The sequence below is a fragment of the Anastrepha ludens genome, chromosome 6, assembly GCF_028408465.1.
Source record: "Anastrepha ludens isolate Willacy chromosome 6, idAnaLude1.1, whole genome shotgun sequence".
Taxonomy (NCBI): Eukaryota; Metazoa; Arthropoda; class Insecta; order Diptera; family Tephritidae; genus Anastrepha; species Anastrepha ludens.
In genome coordinates, this window is record NC_071502.1 from 61,032,973 (window position 1) to 61,055,729 (window position 22,757).

General features: G+C 37.0%; 1 protein-coding gene across 2 annotated transcripts; it reads right to left on the bottom strand.

Annotated features, from left to right (window-relative positions):
- Positions 1-222: 222 nt before the first annotated feature.
- Positions 223-22,491, bottom strand: LOC128866070 (histidine decarboxylase). 2 transcript variants are annotated; one of them, XM_054106562.1, is made up of 12 exons: positions 22,342-22,491; positions 21,722-21,848; positions 17,217-17,795; positions 11,791-11,900; positions 6,709-6,762; positions 6,474-6,649; positions 6,147-6,415; positions 5,806-6,060; positions 2,776-2,921; positions 2,625-2,676; positions 2,333-2,494; positions 223-1,964 (listed from the first exon to the last, which is right to left on the bottom strand). In XM_054106562.1, exons 2-12 carry the CDS (start codon positions 21,747-21,749, stop codon positions 937-939), a joined length of 2,859 nt encoding a protein of 952 aa, XP_053962537.1. In that variant the 5' UTR covers positions 21,750-21,848; positions 22,342-22,491; the 3' UTR covers positions 223-936. The 2 variants fall into 2 exon arrangements, with proteins under 2 accessions (XP_053962537.1, XP_053962538.1); XM_054106563.1 differs by lacking the exon at positions 22,342-22,491 and having other exon boundaries at positions 1,865-1,964; positions 2,320-2,494; positions 21,722-22,003.
- Between the last annotated feature and the right edge of the window lie 266 nt (positions 22,492-22,757).

Consider the following 22,757-nt stretch of genomic DNA (forward strand, 5'->3'; position numbering starts at 1 on the left):
AATAAAATCTACTAAAGTAAAGAGAATAAAAATACAATAAATTGAAGTAACAGCCAAAATAAAAGAAATATAAATCATAAGATAATTATATTAATATGAAATAAAATAAATTCAATCAAATCAAATTTAATTAAAAATAAAATAATTCATTTAAATAAATTAAATAGAATAGAAAAAAATAATATAAAATAAAATAAAACAAAAAATATAAGTGAGGTGAAATAAAATAATGTTAATGAAAGCAATACAAAATAAATTAAAATAATATAAGGAAAATAAAACGAATTGAGGTAAAATAAAATAAAATAAAATAAAATAAGATAAATGAAATTAATTTAAATAAAATAAAAAAAAATCGATTTAAATCAAATTTAATAAAATTAAATAAAACTTAATAAAATAAAATAAAACAAAGTAATTATAAATAAAATAACAACATAAAATAGACTAAGTAAATTAAAATAAAACAAAATTAAATTAAATAAAGTGAATGCAAAATAAAAGAAATAAAATAAAATCTATATGAATTGAAATGAAAAAGAAATGCAGACACAATTTTATTAAAAATATTATTAAATATTACAAAAAATATTAGCTTATTAATTTAATTCATTTAATTATGTTGCATTTATCATTAGTTGCGTTTTAATTTTCTATCTAATTTATTAATACATGGGCTCATTTCCAAATTTTCTTCAAGTCCTTTTAATTCAATTTTATTCATGTACATGCTTTTTAATTTTTTTTTTTTGTATGATTTATTAGCTTTTCAAATTTGCCTCAAGTTCTCTACAAGTTCAACAGCAAGTTTTTCTATTTTATGTATGTATGTATGCACGTACTATAATGTTATCAGTTTTTTATCCTTAAACTAATCCTCTATCTCTTATCTTTTCCTCTCTCTGTTTTACATTACAGTAGTACTTCCAGCTTAAATCAGCCCAGATCTATTGACGAGGATCGCGACTGTGCACCCGATGATGTAATGGAGAAATCTTCCGAACTGCCACAACGCGCCACCTGCCACGCATCTGCATCGGTTTCGTCCTCGGAAAGTGTCGTTGCGTTTGCCGAAATTGATGACACAGTAGCTGTCGCTGCTGTTGTCATCCGACTAGTTGGCGCACTATAAAAGCGTGCTACACTTTGTCGCTTGGATAAAAGTTGTGTTGGCATGCTGCTCACGCCGGTATGCGTCGACGTGGATGATACGGACATGCATTCGGACGCACTTTCATCGATGCTGGGTAGCGTCGAGGTAGAACGCATAGAAGCACTCTCCATATTGATGAGACGAGCCGGCAGCGCGCTCGCACCGCGCACTGATACCGCCGGCACAGTCTCGAAACTATGAAATAGCGTGGCCCACTGCGAGTCAGAGCCTGGTGTGTCGGCGTTGGGTGTAGTGGGTGTAGTGCCACCACTGGGTGTATTAGCGTTAGTTACAGTATTAGCGAAATAATTGTTGAAGGGTCCCACAGCTAAACCTGTTTCAAGGTAGCGCTTGCCATGATAGATTTCCTGCATGGTGCTGGCGCGTATAAACATGCGTGATTGCGGTTGCTGTGTGATATTGTTGTTGTCTAGGCTGTGTAGAGATGACGCCTGCGGTTGCGAGGACGGCGATGGTGTTGTACGCAGCGAAGCCGGTGCAGTTGAGGAGGAGACTGCAAGCATTGGATGTGTGTCGGCTAGAAATAGCTTGCGGCTGGCTGCGACTAGCCGTGCATTCGAATTGGCCAATACACTTTGCTCCGAAGATACTTCCTCACACAGCTCGTAGGGGACTTCATCCAAATGGGAATGTAGTGGTTTGTAGAGATTTAGTGGGGTTTGCGTGGCGGTACTTTTACGACGCTGCGATGTGTTGGGGGAAGTGATGGAATGCTGACTTAGATATTCAGCCGCGATCTTCGTCGTCGAGTAGGCGGGTGACGTCGCAGTGCGTCTAGCCGTTGGATAGTCTGTGCAGACGAAATTAACCGAAATAATATATAATTACACAAGTACCGTAAACAAAAACCGAGTTAGGGTGTGCAAATAGTGGTGTTTTGGGTCATATTTTTAAAATAATAATAAAGAAACCCTTTGGTCACATATGCGCCCCCCAACGACCAGTATGTGAACACCCACACCGATTTTACTGCCTGTTATTCATATGCAGATATAATATTTGTATGTATATATGGAAGTCTAATAGTATTCGAGGCCGTCTCTATACTTCACTGCATGTAAAGCTTTATAAAAACAAAGATAGCAACAACAAATATAAATTTTCTACTTCGTTTAGCATTTGCAAAGCGGTTTGGACTACTCTACCTGGACTGCATACCTTCTGTGGACTCTTCACTATCTTCACTTATCGGAATTGGGTTCTTAATGTTCTTGACTGGCGATGCTGTGCCATTTGCCTCAGTACTCGAATTGTTTGTACTTGAATCGAAAGAGCTCTGAACAACTACATCCATATGAGAGTCCAAAGAGAATTGTTTGCCTGTGTGCAGAGAGAACAGCAGTAATTATGATAATCATGGAAGACATCATGCATACATACTTATACTTATACACACATATCCACGCATATAATATAATTTTAAAATATTAAAAAAAATAATGTTTTTTACCAGACATTAAGATACCGCGCACTCGTCGCCGCATCGATGGTGATTCCTGGTGCTGCAGAAAATTATTTTCAACATTTGACTAATATGTGTAATTGTTACAACAAAATTATATATGTATACAGACATGAGTAGTAAATTTGAATTAACTTACAGCAATTCGTACACCAGCATAGGTTTTAGCCAAAAACTCGTCTGCATCGAATATTGCTGCAAATGACCCGTTGACTATTTTCGGTGAGAGGGGCGAATTCGATAGGAGGAGACTGGAGCCGAATGCTTCGTTTTTTTCTTTAGCGTCTGTGGGATTAAAATGGGTTAAAAAATAGACATTTTCCCAAGTGATGTGAAAATTTATAAATTCATATACAGTGGAACGACGTTATAACGAACCTCAACGCAAAACTGTAGCCTTTGAAATAATTATGTGAAACATTAAAATGCAAAATATGTTTTTGCCGCTTCAGTGTAGTCAATAATTTTTGGACAATGTAGATAATCCACCTATCTAATGACCCACCTATAAAAATGTTCGGAGCGAAAATTCTACTTTGAACTAAATAGGAAACTAAAAGCAAAGTCCACTCTCGACGAACAAAAACTACACTACACTACACTCTCTCTTCATGCAAAATTGTGAAAGTAACTTTGGCTGCTACATTATAGGTGATTTCGCAGAGAAGAGGCGAATAAAATCAAAACAAAGTATGTAAAGTAAAGTTAATTGAATACGACCTTGATCAAAAAGTTTCCGAAACAACCGCCAAGTGACGCTCTAAGTTAATTGGACAGATATCTGTAAAATTTCGAAAAATGTTAATATAATCCATTAAAAATATGTCAAAAAAATTTTCGAACGTAAATTTAAGTATTTCTTATATTATAGATCGTCAAACGTGACGACTCTATTCTTTGCGTTCGAGCGCTGGGAGAGGTATAGTTACGTTGCCGACTTTAGACGCGTTTTTCTCAAAACAATATATTTTTCGAATTGACGTACACGATAACTCGAAAAGTTTTTGACCGGTCTCTCTGAAACTTTGCACACATCTTCTTTTTGATATTACTTTCTATGTGAATTTACAAGTTTTCGAAAATTTTTCAAAAAAATAATTTTTTCGAAGCAAAAATAGTAGGAAAATTCGCTCCAAAATTCATTTTTTTAAGAATTTTATTACGCGAATTTTTTTTTAATTCATATAGAAATTATGACATTAATAAACAAAAAAATTTTTTTGGTTTTTTGTATTCAGATCACTGACGCCGATGCTACAATACCCGCCAATTGAGAAGACCCGCTGTGACCATCCTGGAAGGATGGAGTGTACATCCGCCATTTATGATTAAAATAAGAAAAAAATGTTATATTATTCTAATGTATAAATAAACTGTATGCCAATTTTGAAAAAAATATATTAACTTCTTCATTTTAAATAATTTTAATGAAAATCAGGGAAAATATGGCCGTTTACAGGTATCTGCCCGCTTAACTGAATTGAGTTCTGTTTTTTTTTGTTAGCTTGCCACATTTTTGATTAACATTCTGCCCATATTGTATGGCCTTTGGGATATGGACATTTGCAAAGTTACGCTGTATTGAAGAAATCTACCTCTGCACGTGTCTTAGATTTTTTACAGTTTTAAAAAGGGATTTGTATTTGCAATAGCGAGTTTCTAAAATCTTAGAAAGGTTGGGGAACTATTTTAGTGAATTAAAATAAATAAATTATTGGTGCATACACCCTTTTTGGGTGTTTGGCCGACCTCTTCCCCCTTTTTTGTGGCGTGCGTCTTGATGTTGTTCCACAAATGGAGGAACCTACAGTTTTAAGCCGATTCCGAATAGCAGACATTTTTTTTATGAGGAGCTTTTCATGACAGAAATACAATCCGAGGGTTGCGATTGCCTGCCGAGGGGCGCCCGCCATTGGAAACAAATTTTTCTATCAATGTGGTGTTTCATGCACGGAGATTCGAACCTACGCACTTCCGAATTATAGTCACGCCTACGACGGTAACGGCGTTAGTGATACTCTAAAAAAGCAGATTACAACGGTATTGTATACCAGAAATGGGAGTATCTGTTGTTAGTTGGGTGGCAGTATTCCTACGTAGATTTGATAGCTTCGGCTACAGTTCAGCGTTACATCCAGCAGCTCAGCCATTTTGGATACTCTGACGCCTGCTGCATCGAACTTATCATCAACTTGCATTGGGAAATCGCACATTTCTCCATCTTCCTCATATTTTTAATCAGCTTCAGCCGAGGAGACACTTAAATTGCATCGACTGACGTGCTCTCTTTTGTGGTGATCGTTACTGCATTGCCATTTGCTGTGGTGGGGGTAACGAGCCATTCTGCTGCTGCAAGAGTGCTGGTTGGAGTGTACTGCGCTGGCTGCAGCCCTCCAATGCTGGTACTGTGAGGAACGTACCCGAAGGCTTGTCCGAGTTTTAACGGGACGGAGACGATTGTAGCATTAGCCTATCAGCCATTTCGGTGAGGCGTCACCCTACTGTACTGAGGCGATAGAATGCTACTTTCACCAGCCCATAGACTATCTAATCTGAAATATTTCCAGTATACCGTAATCAGGATCCTGGAGGTTCTCGGGGTGAGGCCTTTCGAGTCAAGCTCTTCTGTCGGATTTTAGTCCCCTCTTATGTCGAGCATGCCTTACCGCGGATGTATTCGTTTACCCGACCCGCTGGGGGAGTGCTGGTTTTTTTACCAAAAAATGAAACAAATACTATCCAAAAGCCATCGATTTCACCTGATATAGCTCCCTGCGATTTGTTTTTGTTTCACTGAAAGAGAGTAATGAAAAAATTGAAACCGATTTTGGTGACTATACCGAAAATAGAGTTCCAAAAATTCTTCGAGAGCTGGATCAAACTTTGATGGCGATAATATCACTAATATCGTTGTTCAGACATAGACAGTAGCTGCGTTCATTTTTTTGTCCATGACCAATACAATCTTAGCTTTTGTTGACCTCTGCTGTAAGCAATCCGCTTTCACAATCCCTGCACGCCATAAATCATAACAAGGGATACGTATTATTTTTCTTCTATGTCCCGATGAAAAGACTCACAAGACTAAGAGAATCCTTCTACAATTTTAACTTCTCCCTCAGTCCAAAATTTATGTTTTAAGAATATTGAATGAATATTTTGCACTTACCTTTTAAGTAAACTTTATTTCTATTTGATATTGTGATATTCATCTCGTCAAGTATCATGGATGCTACTCGTCTTATCTCATTCCAATCCTTTACTATGTCATCGACAGTTGTATTGGTAGATGTCACGGTAAATCGTATAACGTATTTGCCCTTCAACGATGATGGTATACAATGGAGATTACCACGATGATTCAGACGTTTCAAGAGGCGCTCAGTGATTTCGTTTTCACCCTTGATGCGAAACACCACCATGCCTGGTAGATTAACGAAAATTAAACTCAAAATTATGAAACTCTTGAGATAAGATTCATTCTGTAAAAATTATTCATTAGTCACACACCCAAGTGCCTTTTTGCTGGTATCTCGAAGCGATGATCAGCCAGTACCAGCGCCTCGAATTTCTGCGCCAAACGAACTCCTTCGCGTATATGCTTTTGTAGGCCTTTTATGCCGAACGAGCGCAATACGAAGAATACTTTTAAGGCGCGGAAGCGTCTACTCAGCGGTATTTGCCAATGCATATAATCGATGGAGACACCTGAATTCTCGTGTTGTAAATAGAGCGGCTCCACATTGAAAGTGCGATGTATGGCGGTACTGTCCTTAATCCTAAGTAAAAATGAGATGTTTTGGTTATAGTGCCTGGATGCACTGAAATATGACTTACCACATCGCCGTTGCATCAAAGTGTACCATCAACCACTTAGATGGATTGAAAGCAATTGAATCTGCTCGCTCGATGCCCTTTAGCCAGGTGCGAAATTCAGGACAAATGAAAGCGCTGCCCGCGTATGCGGAATCAACATGAAGCCAAATATTGAAATCGCGACAAACAGTGCCGATCTGCAAGGGGAAGATGTAGAGTTTGAGTTTCTGTTTACTTCAAACTAATTTTACGATACCTCTTCTAAATTGTCGAAGGAACATGAGCCTGTGGTACCCAAGGTGGCGCAAACCTATAGAAGTACAATATATAATGTGTCAAATATATATAAAGTAATGAATTATTTTATAGCTGAGAGATTCTTTGCCAAGTGATCTAAATATTTTGTACATTACGGTCAATTTCTCTGAAAACGGTTTCGTTTGTAGGGTTGAGTATAACAAGAAATAAACTGGAAAAATTTTGAAAAAAAATTAATAATTTTGAGACTTATTCTATCCACGGTTCTTTTTAAGATTTTTATAAAGTTTTCTTTTTTTTAAATTTCTTAGGATAAAATACGCTTTCTAAAGCTTTTATTATTACATTTTTTTATTAAGAATATTTCGTGAAATTTGTTTTTGTGACTTTTTTTTAACAAAATTATCGTTCACATTTTTATTTTTTTATTTTTTTATTAATAATATAGCTGAAAAATATCTTCTGAGTAATCCTTGAAAACTTCATAGTGGGATTCCCATAACGTTTTGAATTATACTCTTATTCAAATACGTACCGCGACCCAACGAAAAATCAATCCGGAATACTCCTCTAGCGTAGCGCTACAAATCGATCGAAGCTACGTACACGACAAAAACAAAAAGTTTTCCGAAAAATTTTGAAAAAAGTCAGGAAATTTTTTTGAAACGAATATTTTTTACTAACTATATTTAATCCTAAAAAAATTAAGAAATAAAATTTTTTAAAGAATTTTAAAAAGTTCGAAACTATTTCACGATGACAAACTTTATTCCAAAATTTTCAGCATAGAATAAATCTCAAAACTACTAAATTTGTATCAATATTTTTTGGAAACTTTTTCCAGTTTATTTTATCTTAAACTTAAGCCTAGAAATAAACACATTTTCAGAAGCATTGCCGACAATGTCCAAAATACATACTTGGACCACTTGACACGGAACTAGGCGAGTAAAGTTAAAATTTTGGTGAAACTGGTATGCATCTCCATAATACGGGTAACTCCGATAAAATATCAAAATTCTTGCATTCTGATTAAGTTATGAGCTTGATTGAAAGCATGAACCTGAGGCCTACGATAGGAATTCTGTAACTTATTTTTAGGTAAGTAAGTACATAGAAGTGGCAGCCGCTCTTTAAACCAACTCACTTAGACCTTTGACGATCAATTGTGATACCACAGTAGCAGTTTACCTGCTACTTCTCATTAAACAATTTTGATTTAATCGGCGCTTAGCTATCAGGACAAAATATAAATTTCTCTAAAGGCAGTCACATTTTTGCTTAATCAGACAGTCACCTCTTTAATGGCTGGAATTTCTGCCTGAAATACGCTGCACTGATTAGGAGACCAAGCTGAAACGCTTACTTTTCGGTTCTTATAACGAGTGATTTTTTAGCTATTATCTTTTTAAACAGTCGGTTTAAACAGCTGCCACCTTACAAACGAACAACGCTTGCAAATCATTGAATTTTATTATAAAAATGCGTATTCTGTTAAGAAAGTTTATCGCGCGCTTTTTCCATTTTATGGTCAGTTTAATCGACCCACGGAAGCGACTATTCGAGCTATTGTGACTAAATTTAGAACCAAATTTACATTTTTGGACATCACCAACCAAACCACCAACACGCTTACGTAGAGAGCGAACTGAAGAAAATATCGCAGCTGTACGAGTATCGACCAGTGTTAATGACGACCATCAATTATCGATTTGTCGCCGTTCGCAGCAATTGGGCCTCTGTTACTCAACAACGTGGAGAATTTTGCGAAAGGATTTAGGTGTGAAGCCTTTCAAAATACAGCTGGTGCAAGAATTGAAGCCGAACGTCCTACCGCAACGCAGAATTTTTGGTGAATGGGCTCTTGGAAAGTTGGCCGAAGATCCACTTTTTTATCGAAAAATTGTGTTCGGCGACGAAGCTCATTTTTGGATCAATGGGTACGTAAATAAGCAGAATTGTCGATTTTGGAGTGAAGATCAGCCAGAAGAATTGCAAGAGCTACCATTGTATCCAGAAAAGGCCACAGTTTGGTGCGGTTTATGGGCTGGAGGTATCATTGGGTCGTACTTCTTCAAAGATGCTGCGAATCGTAACGTATCAGTTAATGGTGAGCGCTACAGTGAAATGATATCCAACTTTTTTTGCCCAAAATGCAATAGCTTGACTTGCACGACATGTGGTTTCAGCAAGACTGTGCCACATGCCACACAGCACGCGTAACAATGAACTTGTTGAGAGGCGAGTTCGGTGAACATTTTATTTCACGTTCGGGACCTGTCAACTGGCCACCCAGATCGTGCAATATAACGCCTTTAGATTATTTTTCGTGGGGCTATGTTAAAGCTCATGTCTATTCAGACAAGCCAGCTTCAATTAACGCAATGGAAGACAACATTAAAGCATTTATATGTGAGATACCGGCCGAAACATTGGAAAGAGTATGCCAAAATTGGACTAAGCGGATGGACCATTTGAAGCGCAGTCGCGGTCAACATTTGCATGAAATAATCTTCAAACATTAAATTATATGGACCGTACTATCGATTTAAATAAAAATTGCATGCATTTTTCTGAATTTCCCGTGTGTTTTTTTGAAAAACTTTCCTATAGCTCTTAAAAAATCACCCTCAGCCAACTGTATCGTCAAGCTTTATGCCATCAGTAAAATACCGTAAGCAGTTTTTCCGACCAGGTGTATTCTGAACCCACTCACGTCTAGTTGGGATTCTAGCTAAATCACTTTCGTAGTCGTTAATTTTGCGGTGACTCGGCTGTAACCTTGTGGGTATTTAAATAGCACCTAACCAAGGACAGAAATTATATCACCACTTTTAAAAGTTTGTTCTGCCGTACCGAAGAGGCTAAAGCATTTTATACCCAGAATAAAGGACAATTGAGAATTGTCCGTCTAGACTTTATGACGGTTCCTTGAGAAGATTTTAGCAGGGTTTGGCCAGACTTTTTCGACTTTGGACGTGAATTTAACATATTTCTATTATAGCTAACGACTTGAGCTTCTATGTAGGTAGCTTCCTGAAATAACCTCGATATAACCTTTTAAAAAGGATCCTCGAACAGGACGAAAAAGAGCTAGATCCGGGTGCCCAACCCAAGGTTTTATAAAACGTGTCCAACATAGGGTAAAGAATCTCCAATATGTGCACTCGAATTCAGACTATATGTCGTGGTCATGGTAGTAAATCATCTTTTTATGTTATGTCCTTGTCAAGCTCATACAGCACAATAAAAACCAGTTAACTCAAAGTTTAAAGCTTTATATAAAATAAAAATTAAAAAGTTTCCATATAAATTTCAAACTTTTTAGTCAGAATTTTTAGAATTCTTATGGATTTCTTTCATATAACCAATGCTTGGAATTTTGTTTGTATGGAGAAAATACAAAAAAATCGTAAACAAAAAAAACAAAATAAATAAAATTGTGAAAAATCGTGTGGATTTTACCTGAATACTAAAATTCAATGGGCTAGAAAACTGCATACCTAGAATCTATCGAAAAGTACCAGCTAAGAAGTTAGACATTTTAATGGAATTTTTTTTAATTGTATGCATATAAAGTTTCAAACTTTTAGTTAATATGGGTTTTGTTGTGGTATGAGCTATATTTTTATAAAAAATAAAAAATATAAAAATTGTCAATATTTTGTAATGTGTCGCGTAGTATATAGGTATTGGCTGAGCCTTTTCAATTTGTAGTGTGCCTCTTGATTTTGTCCTACAAATGGAGGAAATTGTGCTTTTATACCACCTCTGAACCGCAGAAATAGAACTGGGGTATGTGGCACTGCTTGCCGAAAGATAGTAAACGGCAACTTTTGTCACTTGATGTTTATATATCCACAGTGCGTTTTCAACCTTGTCCCAAACAATGGTAGAAACACAGGCTAGCCATTCGGCTACGGTGGCATCCGAAGTAAATAAGTAAGATAATATAATATTTTATTATGCAACGGAATTGGTGTATAGACACCTCGACGCCTTTGATCTTCTACGCTGATGTAATGTCCTTCACAGATGTCCATGGGTTTAGTATGGTTTTTTCAAGGGTTAGAGTCTCACGCTAGATGTAGTGAAAAAACGAGGAACTCCGCAGAGCAGCTACTGTTTACTTTCGAACAAAAGGCAACAAAATCACTATCAGATGTTATAGTCGAGCAGAGACTCGCTTGTGGAATCAAAGAAACACCCGTTAGGAGTTGTGGCAGCCTCCAAATGGTAAAGTTCAACAAAAGTAGGTGGGGATACCGCCCTACCATCCCTCGCCTTGAACATTATAAGCTTAGAGTTTTTAGGTATTTCGAAAATCGATACACCGCTACCTCAAATACGAGCTCTGCTAGCTTTCGATCAGTCTGCTGCTGTAATGTTTGGCATTAAATGTTCAGATCAAAGCTTAACTTCAAAAATGTGGAGCAAATGAGTCGAATAAAAATTTTAATTTTTCTTGTTCTTTTGTAGTAGTTGTATGGCTGAAAATTACTGAAAAATAAAATTTTCAAAACTCACATTCTTCATTAAGCTTAAAGTTTTAAAGAAACGTTTTTCGATTAATATAAAGTAATTTTCCGCGACTTTTCATGCAAATGTTTCACTTGCTTATTTTCTTATTGTTTAATACTTTATCATTTCCCTTTCACTCGCACAAATGGGTACATTTGCTTTCTGCTGTGCGCAATACTGTGATTTTACTCTGGCGGCAACAAATGCAACGTTTAATCCTCTTTGGTCTGATTGTAGCAAAATATGAAGCTATTTGTATGGCCCGTGACATGTGCCGCATGCTGCTACTTAATGGTGAAATCTATCTCTACTTCGCGTAGATGCTAATATTAATTGGCCCCAATGGGACGAAATGCAAACGGGTAGTAATCAGCCAAGAGCAGAAGTGCCTCTTTAAATCACCATTGGATAGGGAAAAGGAAAGAAGAACGGTATTTAGTAGCTACTAAAGTCACCATCTCCATACCGAAAAGTAACACAATTTAATTACTGAGATCTTTTAGCAAACCAACTATAATAGGATATAAATAATTTGGTGTATTTTTAGTAGCAGATTTACCCAAAATGGCACAAGTCCTTGCTTAATGTCGTCCTCGATAGCTTCGCGTAACGCTCTGCCACGCATTGCCAAGCTGTCATCGGCCTCAATGAAACGCATACGCACAAGTCCTGCGAATTAAAAATAAGTAAAGTATGTAAGCATTAGAAAGAATTCAAAACATATACAAAGCACTGTCGTCAGAGCTTAAGCTGATTAAATCTACTAGGGTTTCTACTGTTTGGTTTGCAAGCTTCACTTTGGGAAGTACTGAATTGTGTTTGACATGTAACTGCGCTTAAAAATCATGGAAATACATTTCGAAATATGTACTCTCAACAGCGAAGAAAACACTCATTATCTCCTGGTAAAGTAACGCTTGATTGCTTTGCGCTGTCGTTGTACTCATCCGAGTAAAGAAATTAAACCAAATCATCGGTACTTTCTAGCGAAACGATTAGTACACTTTGATAAAATATGAAAAAACATATTATTCGTTTTATTTCCACGATGGGTTTAACTCAAACAGGATTATCCAATTCAGATCAAATGTGCGCCGTTTTGCGTAAAATTAATCACCTCTTTCAAAGCAGATTTTGATTAAAGAAGTCCTCGTCTTTAATGGTAGAAAACTTTGTTGTCCAGTTCATTTTCTTTTTGCACCATCAATAACATTTTGTAAATACCTGAAAAGGTGATAATCGCTTGGTGCCAGGTCTGAATAATGGAGGTAATAAAACTTCCCATACCAGCTCTCGGATATTCTGACGCGTCGTTAACAATGGGCGTACCCTAGCGAACTTTCGAAGGGCAACAACACTCTCCTAGCCAGCTTTAATCTGGTCAATTGAGGACAGTAGGGGTCCAAATTGAGTGTTTTGCTCAATTAGAGCAGCTCGTAGTAGATGATTGCCTTTTAATGCCACTAAAGACACTACGAACGTTTTTCACCTATTAATCCGGGCTCGTTGGCCATAGAGGAAAGTTTTTCGGCTATTGTCTTCGTATGTGAGCAATTTTTTATACCCTAATATCCCTTGTTGGTTGTTAAGCCGAGCTCGTCCTCCTACTTGTTGTGTGCGTCTTGATATTTTTCCACAAATGGAGTAGCTCTTTCATAGCAGAAATACTCTCCGAAGCTTGCCATTGTCTGCCGAGGGGGGAGCGTTATTAGAAAAACTTTGTTCATGCTTCATACTCAAAGTTTCCCACTTGGGTACTAACGAAAGGTAGTCACGCATCAACAAACTCGCCTAGGGTGGCGCACAGTTACCATCCACTTAAAAAGTGGGTCGATTTCGTTTCGTTTCAGGAAAGAACTGTAGCCGGTAATTCAGACAAAAAGGTTCTTTGATTCGAGTCCTGGGTTTTCGTGATTTTGCAGACTGATTGTCTTCCTATAGCGTAAATCAATTGCGATGTCCATATTATCAATGAAATCATTTGAACCACCACTTTGCAGATGCGCTCAGTACTTTATTCTACCTATAACAGCACACGTTTTTTAACCACTTACTCTGCCTTTTCACCTTTAACTTATTGAATAATATAACGAAGTTTCTCTTTTTTCTTTTTTTTTTTTTTCTTTTTTGAAACTATGCAAAACCGCAACTGACTTCACCACATACAAAACTGTCAGAAAACTTTTTTTGAAGCGTAATGTGACATGAATACTACAACAAAAAACATCTAATGCAAAGTTTTCAAATCTCATAAAAAATTTTACGCAGCCCATTGAAGTTTAGGATAAATAAGTGTAAGTTTCAAGTGGCGACAAAATAGCATTGATTTCCGGAAATTTGTTTGGCGACCATATGAAAAAAATTTGGCCAAGTACTTTGATCGAAGAAAAGTCGTAACACCTAGGCACAAAAAAAAAAATCAAAAATAAACGGCATTTTTATAAAAATATTTGCGCCCATAATTATGAAAGTGGTCTAAGTCATATATTTCTTGTTACGTTTGAACTAGTTAAACATTTTTTTATATTATGCGACATTAAAATTTATAATTTTCTTAGTCTTGATTAATGGAAATATATCATTATGAAATTTTGTATGAATTTCATAGAAAATGTTGGTTTTAAAACTCTAATTGACTTAGACCATTCTCAAAATTAATTAAATGCCCTATAAATGACTTAATGCAATAAAGAACTACGGGTGGCTGATAAAAGCCGCTACCAAAAAAAATTGAATAACTTTTTTTCTTTTTGAGTTATCTGTTCCATTTTTGTTTTAATATGCAGATTGATCTTTAAAATTTATTAAAATGGATAACTGGGACACGCAAACAAGAATTTGGATAGTCCGCCGCTATCACGCACTGGAGTCCGTAGTTTTGGTACAGAGAGAGTACAGGCGGATGTTTGGCGGCGATCCCCCGAGCAGATGGACCATAATGAGACTGGTGAATAATTTTGCTGAGCAAGGAACAGTCGCAAGAAGGCCTTATCATCGAAACCCACCAGTTCGGACGGAGGAAACGATCGCTGCTGTAGCTGCAGCTATACAAAGCAATCCAAGGGTTTCAACAAGAAGCTTATCTGCTCAACTTGGTGTCAGCCGACAGTCTTTGCAAACAATAATGCACAAAGATTTAGACTTATTTCCCTACAAAATTCAAATGGTTAACAAACTGAAAGCAGCAGACTTGCCGATTCGCTTGGAATTTTGCCAGAAGATCCTGCAAATGGTGGAAGAAGACCAAAACATGTTAAACTGCCTTTTCATGTCTGATGAGGCCCATTTCGATTTAAACGGCAATGTGAACAAACAAAATTGTCGAATATGGAGTACTTCTAACCCACAGATACTCCACGAGACGGAATTGCATCCTCTTCGCGTGACAGTGTGGTGTGCGGTTTCTTCACGCTGTATTGTCGGGCCTTATTTTTTTTAAGAAAATGGTCACACCGTTACGGTTACTGGAGACCGTTATTTGAAAGTGCTGAAATAATTTTTCTATCCAGAACTACGCCGAAAGAGAATTCCTTTCAACTCTGTGTGGTTTCAACAAGATGGGGCAACGTCTTACATAGCCCAGACTGTTATGACAGAGTTGCGACGAAAATTTCCCAATAAACTGATTTCAAGAAACTCCGAATTTCGTTGGCCCCCCAGGTCGCCTGTGGGGTTTATGTAAACAAGAAGTTTATAAAACAAAGCCAACAAATTTGGATGAACTAAAACAATCCATTCGAGCAACAATTGCGGCTATTCCTGTCGCAACTCTCAAAGCAGCAATGAACAACTTTTTACTAAGATGCCGCACTTGTGTCAACGAGCATGGGGGGCATTTAAATTCAATTATTTTTAAAACTAGTTAAGCTACATTTAATAAAATTTAATGACCTTCAACTGGAAAAAAAATAAATGAATACCATACAAAAAAAAAAGTTATTTGAGTTTCTTAATGTAGCAAAATTCATCAGCCACCCTGTATGAGTTGTATTTGAAACAATAACTTTAATGAAATAATTCATGAACATGTATTAATTATTTTTAAGAAGTAATCCATTTTTATAATTTTTCTAGATTTTTAGAATGTTCACGCAGGGATGTACGGTAGTAAACACATAATATTGGTTGGAAACTAAGTAATTGCGTATTTTTTTTTTAGAAAATCAAACAAAATTTTTTCATGGAACTAAATAACATTATTCTGTAATGTATTGCCCATTTTGATCAATGACCTTTCGCCATCTTTCAGGCAGCATTATAATCCCACGTTTTCAAAACTTCTGGTTTTTATTAGCAAAAACTGGATCAGGTACGATTTGACATCATCATCATTATTGAAATTTTTACCATTCAAGGAGTTTTGTAAAGATCGAAACAAAAAGTAGTCAGATGGTGCAAGGTCAGGACTATATGGTGGATGTGGCAAAACATCCCAACCAAGCTCCAATAATTTTTGCCGAGTGGCTAAAGATGTGTGTGGCCTTGCATTGTCGTGATGGAATACAATACTTTTCCGATTTATTAATTCGGGCCACTTTTCTTCAACTGCATTGTTTAATTTCGTTAGTTGTTCAATGTAGACATCAGAATTGTTCATTCGGTTGGGTGGTAAGAGTTCAAAGTAGACGATTCCTTTGTAATCCCACCAAACTGATAACAAAACCTTCTTTTGATGAATATCAACTTTTGATGTTGTTTGAGTTCGTGCATCTGGCCTGCTCCACGATCTTTTCCTTCCTCCTATTGTTGTAAACAACCTATTTTTCATCGCCAGTTATCAGTCGTTTTAAAAATGGATCATTTTCATTACGTTTCTTTAGCAAATCCTAACATCTGCGTTGCGTTAAAAGCGTTTCTTTCAGTTCGTGAGGAACCCATGTATCGAGTTTTTGAACATAGCCAAGTTGTTTTAATTGATTTTCAATGCATGTATGTAATGCACGAAGCTTCTCTGCAATCTCACGTGTTGTACTGTGACGATTCGAGTCGATTATTGCTTTGATTAGGGCGTCATCAACTTCAACTGGACGACCAGAGCGTTTTTCCTCTTTGAGTGAAAAATCGCCAGAACAAAATTTGGCAAACCAATTTCGACACTGCCGTTTTTTTAAGGCTTCGTCACCATAAACAACACACAACTTTTTGTGAGCTTGCGATGCGGTTTTCCCTTTGCGGAAATAAAAAAGCAAAATATGACGAAAATGTCCCTTTTGATTTTCTATTTTTCAACGAACGTCAAACGAAAACTACACAATCGATCAAAAAACATTTTTTTACTGATTGACAGCTGAATTGCCAACTATCAAGTAACAAAATGTGTTTTACATTTGTACTACGTCTGCAAACCTAAAAATTCAACTGAAGCCATCTATGAGTGAAATCCGCAATTACTTAGTCGCCAACGAAATTACTAACGAAACAGACAGTTTAGGGTACCGAAGTGCTTTTTCTTCCTCATTATTGCAGGCTTGAATTTTTCGATTCAGTAAATATACATTATATGTAACTTCTTCAAATTTTCGACTTAGACCACTCTCATAATTATCGGCACATTTGGGTATACTAAAGTTCAATGGGTTATAAAACTGCATACCCAGAAAAATTCTAGAAAACCTTTCTAAAAAGTTTAAAGTTTTGATGAAATTTGTAAACATTTTGTGCTCATAATTTTGAAGCGGGGGGTCTACGATAAGAACACGTAGGGGTACGAATAAATACTGGTTAAAGCAAGTATGGCCCTATACAACGGAAAATAGTGAGACCTTTGTATTCCATACAATACAAGTATTTACCTTATATATTTATTTATACATAATAACTGAAAATGCATGTGTGTATGTAATTACATAATAAATTTGCATATAAAATATTTGAATAAAACATCTTCTCATACTTGAATGATTCGAATGCATTCATTTACTCGAAGTAGTGCATTTAACAAATAACAATTAATGAATGCCTAGCATCTACTACAACATCACCCACCTATTAATGCTGCTTTCTCCACACTCGAGTGAGCTTGATCGGAGCAGTAGGCAACTAATCGTGCATTGATTTCCGCATCCTGAAAGCCGGGGTGCTGCTCGTGGAAGCGCTGAATAGCGCGCGTTCGTCCCGCTAGCAAACACACCAGTGTAGCTTCACTTGCCGTCGTCTGTATGACACCACCGCCTGGACTTTTGTTATGCAAATGTAAGAAATCATCGGGCAAACCGATCATTTTACCCAGCCAATTCATCACAATCACTTCGAGCTCTGTGCAGGCGGGTGAACTGGCCCATGTGAAACCCAAGCAGTTGATGGCATCGGCTAACATATCGCCCAAGAGTGAAGGGAAGGAATTGAGTGCTGGAAAATAAGCATGCATATGTGGACTTTGCCAATGGGTGATACCCGGCATAATGACGCGTTCTACATCGGCGAATATGGCATCCCAATTTTCACCTTCAATTGGCGCGAACTCGGGCAGCAAACTCCTCATGTAACCCGGTTTGACATCGGGGAAGACGCGACGGTCACGAATATTTTCCAAATAGTCTGCTATATAGTCCACCATCTCCTTGCCTGTGTGACATAAAAAAGTGGGTTAGTAAAATTATTTATTATAATCACCATCATTTATTTATAGGTATATGTAATAATACTATTAATTGATGCTTTCACCCTGTGTTGGGTGTTTGGCGGAATTCCAAGTTTTTGTGGTATACAGCTTGATGTTTTTTGCACAAATGGAGGGGTCTATGGATTTATACCGCTTCTGAAGGGCAGATGGTTTGTTATGGGGAGCTTTTCAAGTCAGAAATAAACTCAGAGGTTTGCCATTGCCTGCCAGACGGCGGCCTACTAGAAAAAAATGTCTATCACTTGATTTATTTCATTTCCATTGGTACAGTGTGATATGCTTCCGTTCCATGAGTGAGTGTATAAGGCGACTACGATATAGAGAGCGATAAGACGTATAGGCATCACCTTGCCTAATATTATATTTGCATCTGGGATACATTAGATAGCAATGTACATACATGATGTAGTTCATCAATGAAAAGTTTGATGAAATTGTCGCGCAAAGCCGGCATGCGAAATCCATCTTCCGTGCATCTCGAGAGCTTTAGTCACTTACAAATGTTCAATGCTTGAAATTACTACTAGATTGCCTTTCAGCGGAAAGAACATTCTCCGCACAAGTGTGGAACACCTTTCGTAGTAGTTACCGATATTTAGGGAAAGAGGACGGTACTATACAACACCTTCTCTGAAACACCCTCTCACTATCTAGGAAAGATTTTGTTGGTTGCCACTCTCCAAGGTGTGTAGAGGGCAAACTGAAGGAACACGGCTCATTGTGATGCAAGGTCAGAGGGCTCTAATTACGTATCTTTAAGAAATACATCGCTTTTTTAAGTACACTATATAAACGAAAGGTTCACAAGAATCACTAGGAATTAAGAATTAATCTTAATCTCCTTGCAGCGTCACCTAAAATAATTTAAGACGAACACCATAAATTGCGCGGCAAGCACGGCTGAACATCTAACGATATATTATACTAAGTTGTTCAATAAGTTTTGCGGTTCGATAAGAAAAACACAATTTTATAGTTTGAAATACACTTTATTATTCAGTATAATCTCCCTGAACATCTATACACGTGTTCCAGCGAGATCCCACTTTATGAACTCCATCCCTGAAGGGAGAATCTGGAAGGGCTGCAAAATACGATTCCTCAGCTGTTATGACCTCATCATTTTATGAAAAACACTTTGCACGCATGAATCTTTTTAAGTCTGGGGACAGATGGAAATCGCTAGGAGCCAAATCTGGTGAATGCAGTGGATGCTCTAGCAATTTAAACTTTAATTCATGGATTTTAATCATTATCAAAATGCCCTTGTAACACGATGCATTGTCCTGATAAAAAATATTTTTTTTTTTTTGCAAACTCGGTATTTTTACACAAATGTTTTCCTGCAGCTGGTCTAAAAGGTTACAATAATATTCAGAATTTATTATTTTACCAGTTTGCAAGTCATCCGCAAACCAAATTCCTTTCGCATTCCAAAAAACTGATCTTAACATCTTCTTGGCCGATTTCTGGACACGAACTCGTTTCGGAGCCGAAGAACCGAATTCACACCATTATTTAGTTGCTTGATTCGATTTAGGATCATGGTGATAAACCAAAGTATCATTCATAGTGATCACAAAATCCATTTTATCCTTTCGAAAATGCTCTAAATGTTGGATTATTAGCGAATGTGGCACCCATTTTGCATACAGCTTTCTGAAACCGAATACTTCAGTCAAAATATTGCTTACACTACCCGGTGAGATGCCTGCGGCTTCTATTAAATTTCTTTCAGTCCATCGACGATTTTCTAATACGACATCCTTTATTTTTGTTACGATTTCTGGTGTTGTTGCTGTTTCTGGACGTCCTTGACGTGGATCGTCTTGAAGGTTTGTACGACCTCGTTGAAATTCAGCAACCCATCTTTCAAGTATACTAAATTTTCCAAAAATAAAAATTCTATCACTGCACGATACTGGATTTTTTCCATTGAAGAAAATACTGTGATTTATCGATACTAAATGGCTTGTAAACAAAGAATGAATTGGCAGATTGACATGAAACTTCACATATGAAGAGTGTACCAATATAAGAAAAAAATGTAAGCTAGTAGCAACACCCTCTCTTATCGAACCGCAAAACTTATTGAACAGCCTATTATAAATGGCGCTTACACCCTTTATTTGGTGTTTGGCTAAGCTCCCTTAAACATATAAAAACGGACGTGGGTTTTTAATCATATGTTATTTTGACAGCGACATGTCTTTTCTGCTCGAAGTCTTGACAGAAAATCAATATCATATCTATGGAGAACGAAATAAATCGCTCTACGTTTGAACAACGTTGGGAAATATTGCAAGCTTAATCCCAAACTCCATGTTGTGTAGCTCAAACTCTGCATTTATTGAAATCACATTCTCTGATTAAGCGCATTTTCATCTCGGCGGTTACGTTAACGAGCTAAAGTGCGGGATCTGAGGATGGGGAAACTCGCACGTGAAGCCAATGCATCCTTAGACAGTGACAGTTTGGTGCGGATTTTGGAGCGGTGGCACCATTGATTCATTTTTCTTTGAAAATGCAGCTGGGAACGCCATTTCGGTCAAAAATGAGCACTACAGAAGAATAATAAATATTTTTTTGAGGCCGCAAATGGAAGTCATATACTTAAACGATCTTTGGTTTCAGCAGGATGGCGTGTCATGCTACACAGCTCATGCTGCAATCGATCTTTCGCGCGCCAAATTCGGTAATCGTATTATCTGCCGTCTCGGAGCTTGGTTTTGACTCCGTTTGACTATTTATTGTCGTATGCTGCGTAGAACCGATGCTGTGCGAATAATCTATTAACGATTCAGGCTATTGAGGTGAATATCGGGCAAGCCATCCGTGAGATATTGCCAGGAACCAGGAAGCACACCTACGAAGCCAACCGAGGCATCCACATGAATAAAAGCGATAAATAATGGGACTTTTTTGTACATTAATATAAATGCACTTATGTAGATATTTCTGATTGTGTGTCAAAAAAATAACATCTAACTCTTTAAAGCTTCACAACGCAATAGATTTTGTACCCTTAAGGTACTTGCAATTTGCAGCCTTCCAGTTAGAACTTCGTTATAGTAATCAGAAAATTTAATATTTATTTAATTTCGCTATAATCCGCTCTTTATTGACTATTTTTCCTACATGAATTTCTCTACGCCAACGCTGCAAGTATGAGTAACCAGCGACGAAGAAACTTTCACTGCCAAAACTATATTTCATTAGTCAATAGAAATTATAAAAGTCGGCTTATTTGCTTTGCGCTAAAAATTCGCAATGATTCACAATGTTTTGTTTTAAACGAAAAGCGTTTGCAGAAATTTACTTATCATTTTACTAAACAAACTAGCCAAACAGAGTAAGGCCGATAGAGCGGAATGGTTGAAAGGGAAGAAACGTAGACGGGCCACGAAATGTCAGAAGAAGATTAGAAATCTGATTATGTGCGAGTGAAATGAATTGCTAGCTTTGGAATGCAAAATTCTATGTAAGTATGCAAGTACGGATATGAGGCACAAAACTGACATATTCATGTGCACACACACAGATTCACGCATGCATAGTTTTCATTTCATTGGTTTTCTCACAATGCGTCTGCTATTGTTATTTTTATTGTATTGTCCAAAGGATTGGCAAATTAAATTAAGTTGATATTTATATGCAATAAAATGAGAACGGACAAAATTGGTTACTGCTGTGGATGCGACTGCAGCAAAGTGAAGCAGTAAATCCAATTCGAATTTTTATGTGTGGGCACCCACAGAGCGGACTTAGCAAAAAGCGTGTTTGAAGGAAAGAAGGCTCTGCGTTTATTACCAAATACCCATATATGCACATATGTATATATATACAATAAATTTAATTTGGTACTCACCCCGCCGCCGATATTCGTTGACATCCATGCTTTTTACAGGCTGTTTCCTCCAATGGTGCTACTCCTTTGCTTTGATTCAATTTTCAATTGTGTTTGTGAATTTTGTGGCGCTGCGATGTTTAACTCACTAATCAAACGTGAAAATGTTAGCAAATTGAATTTATTTCAATTGTTAAAGAAAACAAATTGCTTTAGAAATCACAAATCACAATTTCAGAAATTTGCGCTTGGTAAAGTTCGAAAATGGTGATTTGTGGTCTCTAATGCAACTTCACCACAACAAAAAACAATCCGAATGAGTGAAAAACTAATTTTCATTCTTCGATGAACGAAATGCGCTTTACCTTACGTTTGGCCTTTTACCTGCTGTCCAACTCAATACTTTCATTCTTTGAGCGCAGCACTAAATTCGTTGTAGAAAGCCAAATTCGCACACAACTCATCCATACGCCCACGCACATTGGTGGCTACAGTTCTTCGGTAAAGGTTTCGGTCAAAACATATACACATATTCACATATTCACTTACACAGGCGCATGGACGAGGTGTGTTAATATTTTATAAGGCTTCTTTATTTTGTTGGGAAAATTCGTTAAAAAGAGAATAGAATTTTTTCTTACCAAATAGCAGCTGTGAAAATATTTTCAAAAGCGTGTGACCAAAGAGTTCATGTGAATAGCAGTGGGGGTAGTGTTGTTGCCGTTCGAAGTGGCTATTGTGGAATGACAATTAGTTAACATTTGGGTTTGAAAAAATGCATCGCGATCCATGTAGGTACTGAAAAACGAAAATGAGGGGAAAAAATTATATATTTTTTTTTTATATATTCAAGAAAGAAGATAGTTTTGTTGTAATATTTTGGTCGCCGTATTAACCACCCAACATTTAAATGGATTATACCACTGCATGCTACCTTTCCTGGAACAAATCTTTGAATATGGTGTTTCATACATTAGCTTTGCGAACTGCAAACAATTATGAAATGTGACACTGTGCGACACAATGGGACGAAAAGAAAACACCAATAAGGCGATAT